The sequence below is a fragment of the Crocodylus porosus genome, unplaced genomic scaffold (assembly GCF_001723895.1).
Source record: "Crocodylus porosus isolate Cpor-Errol unplaced genomic scaffold, CroPor_comp1, whole genome shotgun sequence".
Taxonomy (NCBI): Eukaryota; Metazoa; Chordata; order Crocodylia; family Crocodylidae; genus Crocodylus; species Crocodylus porosus.
The window spans coordinates 10,050,344-10,057,054 of record NW_017728907.1 but is presented as its reverse complement, the minus strand read 5'-3'; the positions used below and the strand labels follow the sequence as shown (position 1 = coordinate 10,057,054).

The window sequence follows — 6,711 nt, the reverse complement described above, 5'->3', positions numbered from 1 at the left end:
CCGCGGCCCCCCGGCCGGGCCCAGCCGGCCCCCGACCGCGCCGCCCGAGGCAGTCACCGAGGATGAGCCGCTGCAAAACGAGGCAGACAACCAGGAGAACGTCCTGTCCCAGGTACAGGCCACTCTGTGTCACCCCTCTCCCCTGCCACGGCAGGATTCGGGCTGCTGGGACCCCTCGGAAAACACCAGCCCTTCGCTTCCCCCCGTGCGCTCGTGGGTGGCGTGAACCCAGCAGGCCCGCAGCACCGGGCACAGCGCCTGGCACTCGGGGTGCCCGCTCGGAACAGCGGAGAGAAAGCCAGGAGGGATTTCCCGTTGCCCCGCTCTCACAAGACAGGTTGAGGGTCAGGCCCTGAAATGAGGAGGCTGTTAGGAACGCAGCGTGTCCTTCAGGGCTGGCACTCGGGGCCTTCAGGTGCTGCAGATGCTGGCTCTTTAGCCAGACTTCAAAAGGATTGTATGTGCCCTTGGAGGAAGCATCGGTAGCTGCTGAGCGTTATCAATGGGGTTTTTAGAAAGTAAGGGGTTAAGGGATGCCATGGCATCAGATATAAATGTAACCTGCATCCTGGCTGGTAGTCATTTCAAATAGTCTTGTACTACGGGGGAAAATAACAGAGCGATTCTCTGGTTGTGAAGATCCTAGAAAGCCCGCAGTAGGGCAGGATAGGTGACATTAGGGATGCCTGTTTGTGTTATGAGAAATGGGGTTCTTAGAAATTAAGGGGTTAAATGTTGTTGGATAAGCTGTAAATATAACCTGCATCCTGGCTGATAAAATATAATTTCTAATAGTCTCACACAACGGGAACAAACTAACAGAGCAGTTCTTTGGTTGCAAAGAACCTAGAAAGCCAGCAGCGGGTCTGAACACTTGGCGCTAGGGATGCCTGTTTGGAACGACAAAGAGAAAGTCGGTAGGGATTTGATTTCCGCTCTAGGAAGATGAGATCTAGGGGGTCATGTTGTGAAATGAGAGGGCTGTAGGTTTAAAACAAATGAAAGGAAGTTTTTTGTGTGTTGTTCTATGTTTTCTTTTCACACAGCGTGTCATTCAAGGGTGGAACTTGGTGCCAGCAGATGCCATGGAAGCTGGCAGCTTAGCCAGACTGAAAAAAAGAGGGATTAGACACATTCTTGGAGGACTGGTGCATCAGTAGCTGTTGAGCATTATAAATGGGGTACTTAGAAATTAAGGGGTTAAGGGATGCTGTGGGATAAGATATAAATGTAACCCACATACTGGCATGTAAAATATAGCTTCTAATAATTTTGTACTGTGGGGAAAAATAACAGAGTGATTCTTCAGTTGTGAAGAACATGAAAGGAAAGCCCATAGCAGGTCAGGATGCTTGTGACACTGGGGATAGGAGCCTCTGAATCAGAATTTCCTAGACCATAAATGCTTGAGGCTGCAAGTGAGACAGGAACAGTGGGAATGGGAAAAAAACCCTGGTCAGACCCAGTTCACTCTCCCTTTCAGCATCCGCTCTCTGTCCCCTTGTGACACAGGAGACTCGGCAAGATGGACCTGGGGGCTACCCCAGTGAATGGCTCTTCCTATGTTCTGCTACTCAAAGGTCGCCCTTGGAAAATGCCAATATATTTTAAATACACTGATCCTATCAGATAAGAGTTTAATCCACTGAACTCTTCGCTTCCTGCAAGATTCATTGTACATGAGGTTCTTAGAAATTAAGGGGATTAAGTGATGCTGTGGGATCAGACATAAACGTAACCCATATCTTGGGTTAGTAAAATATAATTTCTAATAATCTTATATTATAGGAAAGAATAACAGAGCAATTCTTTGGTTGCAAAGGACGTAGAAAGCTCACACCAGGTCACAATGCTAGTGACACTCAGGATTCCTGTTTGCATTCACAGGGTTTAATGCTGTGAATCGTGTAGGTGTTGGTACACCTAACAGTGCTAACATTGTGTGGCATCCTTAAAAGATTTCTTGGTACTCCAGGGTGTTGTGGGATCCCGGATGAGAATCACTGTCTGGTAGGACTTGTGTCCCCAGTCAGTCCCTCCCTGCTCTGAGGTGAAGAAGCTTCAGTGACAGAGAGGTGGCAAAAGAGCACGTGTGGCTTTAGCCATCTGAACTGCTTTGGGGGACAGTTTTATGGTTGGCTATTTTTTTCCCTGTTTGTCGATGATCAAGGGATTGGCAAAACATAAATCCCACTAGTGACTAGTTGGAAAATTAGTTATTCATGTTCATCCTTTTGTTAGTCTGCAATTAACTAGTAATCCCCTAACTCCCCAAGTGACCAGGGAACTGTATAGGGAATTATGAATGGAGTGTGTCACAGGATCGACTGGGATGCAGGAATATGCCGTCTGAATGAAAGCAGCAGGAGTTCAGGGCTGTGTTCTCTATTAGATTTGGCAGATGTACAGAGGAATGTATCTATTCATGGAAATGTCCAGCACACACGGATATTGAAAACACGCCGCCAAGTTATTTTTGTGCTTCAATTTCAGGATTGATGTCTATGAATCTCCATAAAGGAAATTCTTGGAATTGTACAAGGTTATTAGAAATTACATTTTACCAGCCAGAAAGTACCTTACATTTATATCTTATCACATAACATCACTTAACCCCTTAATCTTGGAAACCCCCATTTATAATGAATCTTGTAGGAGATAGCAGTGGGTAAACTCTTATCTGATAGGATTGGTGTATTTAAAATATACTGTGGTAGGTTTGTCCCTCTGTTTAAATTTAATTTTGCCCAGCACTTTGTAGATAAGAGTTGTTTGAGACTGAACAAGTGAAAGAAAAACACCCCATCAGAAATCCATCTTTCTCAAATTGCTGAAGAGCAGAAAGCCAAGCAAACACATGGAATCAGCAATTAGTGTAAGCAGTGACCTATTTTTCAAAGGTTTGGAGTCCTTGAGCCTTCTTCTCAGAAACTTCACAGAACAAAGAGCAAACAAAAAAACAAAAAGTAAAACCTTGGTGTAGACACAAACTGACACTTTACAGCTTTTTTTTTTTTTTTGATCAGTTGCTAGGTGACTATGACAAGGTGAAGGCCGTCTCTGAAGGCTCAAACTGTCAGTGTAAGTGTGTGGTCAGACCTCTGGGCCGTGGGGCATGCCAAAGGATTAATGAAGGCACTTTCAAAGCAGAGGATTTCTATACCGTGGAAACCATCACTTCAGGACCTGACTGCAAGTGTGCCTGCGTGGCTCCACCTTCTGCTCTGAATCCTTGCGAGGGGGATTTCAGATTGAAGAAGCTCCGAGAAGCAGAAAGCAGTGATCTCAAGGTATCAGCAGAGTTCATTTTCTGACTCCTATTTATTAGTGGTGGCAAGTTCTGTGAAGGACGGTGTGCAATTAAAAGTGGGTTGGCCTGGCCCCTGGAGGAAAACTTGATTTGTGATATAAACATCTAGCTAGCTAGATTGCCTTCCCTGGTAAAACTAGTGGTGACAATTCTGTGTCAAAAGATGAGTCTTGATTATGGTAATGTTCAAAAGCCCTGTCTGCATACAGAAAATTGCTGTCACCTGCCAGCACATGTTAAAATATTCACAGACAACTGAAAAGTTTCATTTTTCTTTGCAGTGTCTCTATAATTTTTATCCATAGACTACATCTCCCCAGCCTGACTTGTACTTACTCAGTATGGTGCTACATACTGACATTAGGAGATAAGGTGTATGCAGAGTGGGGTGAAATATATATATCTACAAAGTAGAGTGTAAATCAGAGAAGTGAATGTTGCCCTGAAAGTATATTGTGTCCACAGCAGATGCTGTACTCTCTTCCAGGCTGGTTATAGGCGACTGGTAGAGGGGGAGTATGGTTGCGGGGGGGTAGGCCCCCCTCCCCAAGATTGGCGGCTGTCGCTGGCTTCTGCGGGCAGTCGCTGCTCGCTATGCCAATGCCAACGCCAGCTTCTGCAGGTGGTCACCGCTTGCCACCCCACTGCTGCCACCCACAAACTAAACTGTACCCCCCAAGTCTTAGGAGGCACCAGTCACTCATGACATTGGTAGTTTCTTCTTTCTGATTTTTGTACTGGAATTAAGTAATGCTTCTTTTTTATAACTTAATTTTCTCTTATTGGCTTTTGTGTCAGAATGTTTTATACAGACATCCTGCTCAGCCCAGCTTTATGGGAGTGATTTTAATGAGCAGACTACAGCTGATTTACTGGGAATGCTGACCCTTGTTCCTTAGTTCAGTCTGGTTCCTCTGGTGCTCCAAGTCCTTACAATTCCCACTTATGCATGGGAAAGGGCTGAATTAAAGACATGGATGTATTTGTCACATTATCAAGAAATGCTGACTAGTGGTGTCACACATTCAACTTAACATGAAGTGTGGTTAACATGCAAGCAGATGTATGTTCAAGCCATTTAGCATGCGTTAAGTGCCCTTGTGGTATGGTAGTCATTCCCTTTGAGTAGAGGGTTATCTCCTAACAGACTTTAATAGGTTGCTGCATTCCATGATTTACAACTTGTTGCAAGTGAGTGTGTGAACAGGTAGGTCACTTTGCTCTGTTAACTGGCTGTTGTGTTTCACTGCTGGTAAACAGACTGATCCAGGCAGAGGGCCTGTTAAATATGTTGGGCTCCTCTGGAGGAAAAAAAACACTATAACACGTATGTATAAGAGTATTATTAAAGTGAAGAATCTTGATCTAGGTTGAGGATGAGCTACATAACTTCCCAAGTCTGAAGGTCTCTTCCATCTTGTACTTAGAGGCCTGAGGAAGTATGTCTATGACAACCATGCAGTTGGTCTAAGACAAGACATCACCTACAAGCATTCTTGCCTTTCACTTACCTCAAGGACCATTATGGCAAAAGGTCTCAGCACCACCATCTTGTACTTCTGTGATGAGTAGAACCACTTTTGTTTTTTCCCTTCCAAATAGCTTGGTGCTGGCTCTGAATTAGACTGGCTTTGCATCCAATATCCAGTGCTACTGGATCTGCCACTTGAGCTAAATTTTGCTTAGTTTTCCTGTTCATTGCCTGGTCTAGCAGGAAGACTATTCTCTGAGGAGCTGATACTATGAAAGGTGTCTATAGAGTAAGAATTGAGCATGGGTAGATTGTTACACGACTGTTCATGGCATGGTATGTGTTTGGTTTTGCATGGTGACTCGGTGCCAGGGAAGGCTCCTTTCGGTGTTCACAGCCACCACTCAAAGGATTTTGCCCAGAGAATCTGTGCATTCTTATTATGCAAAAACAGCATTCTCCTATTTAGTTTTCTCAATTTATTTGTCTTGGACTGGAATGACAGACTCGGATGCTAAAGTCTTCTAGATACACAAATAAGTATAGGACAGGCAACAGCAGTTTGAGTTTCTGTCCTATGTTCCTTGCCTGCCTATATCTTGTGTCCTCAAATTCTGCCTGCCTCTAGGAGGAGGAGTTCAGTCTCCGTGGCTAGGTCAGCGCTTGGCCTCTGCCGAGGCTTCCCTCAAGGGAAATGACTGCTGCCAGCTGTGGTGTGGATTCTTGTCATCTAGGAACTGGAATGAAGCCTGCCAGCTCATTGCACCAGGATCCAAATCCAGTCATTTCACAAAGTTTATCCAAACTTTTTTTTTAACTGGAAGAATCTTGCTGCAGGAGTTGTGAGAACAAGATTTCTCACTCGATGGCAGTATTTCCTGGTGTCAGACATGCCAGGAAGATTTACCTCCACTGATTGTCTTATTATTTTAATTTTTTTGTCCTTTTCCATTTTTTTTTTTTGCCTGAGCTGAGGCCAAGGAAGTATAAAGACATGCAGGTCTATTTTTTTTTTTTTTTTAATGTTTACCTTGGGAAATAATTCACAGATTCATAGGTGTTAAGGCTAAGAGGGATCCTCTGGGTTTGGCTCAGACATCTCTTTCAGAGAAGCATATGGTCTTGATCTAAAGACACTGCTTCTCTTGGTAGTTTGTAGCTTTCAGTGTCTGAAAAACTGTGCTTTATTTCTAATTTTGAACTTGTGTGGCTTTAACTCCCATTGGTTCTTGTTATGTATTTCCCTGCTAGATTAAAAAGCTCTTTGGTGTTCTGGGTTTTCTCTCTGGAAAGATATTTATACTCCACAATCAGTTCATCTTTTGATCTTCCTTTTGATAGGTTGAACAGATTGATCTCTTTTGAGTCCCTTACTGTCAGCCCTCCTCTGTCTCCCTTCTCTCCCCCAGCACTCAAATTACTTTTGTGGCTCTTCTCTGGATACTTTCCCAGTTTTCAACATCTTTTTAAAATGATGGATGTCAGAGCTGTACCCAAGATATGCAGAAATAAGATAACTTCCTTACTTTTTTGTATTTATATATCTAATGGTTGCATTAACCCTTTTAAGCTACAGCTTTGCAATGGAGCTTAAGTTCACTGAGGGATTCAGGCTGAGCTTTATATACATATTTATTACAGAAAACCGAAACCTTACACAATGCTTCTGACTTCAGGTGTTCATTACACATTCAAAACCTCAGCCTAAATTATTCACAAAAAAGTGGTAGTTCATAAACCTCTTGAGTGAAACTGGCAATTTCTGCTTCTTCTGCGAAACTAGGTGAAATGCAGCAGTTCTGACTGAAGTTTGCTTTGGAGGTCGAAACTTGAAGCTCATACTTGAAGAGTATAGCCCCCTGGGAATGGGAATCAAAGAAAATGTAGGAACCTAAATACAACAGGTTTGCGCTAGTGCGGAGAACGTAGT

The 6,711-nt window shown here is 43.7% G+C and overlaps 1 protein-coding gene across 1 annotated transcript in view; it reads left to right on the top strand.

The window, feature by feature from the left end:
• Nucleotides 1-6,711, top strand: part of OLFML2B (olfactomedin like 2B) — a 57,615-nt gene that overhangs the window by 6,584 nt on the left and 44,320 nt on the right. Inside the window, exons 2-3 of the mRNA XM_019530572.1 lie at nucleotides 2-112; nucleotides 3,027-3,290. Of these exons, the coding sequence (XP_019386117.1) occupies nucleotides 2-112; nucleotides 3,027-3,290 (375 nt within the window). The remainder of the gene's footprint in view (nucleotide 1; nucleotides 113-3,026; nucleotides 3,291-6,711) is intronic.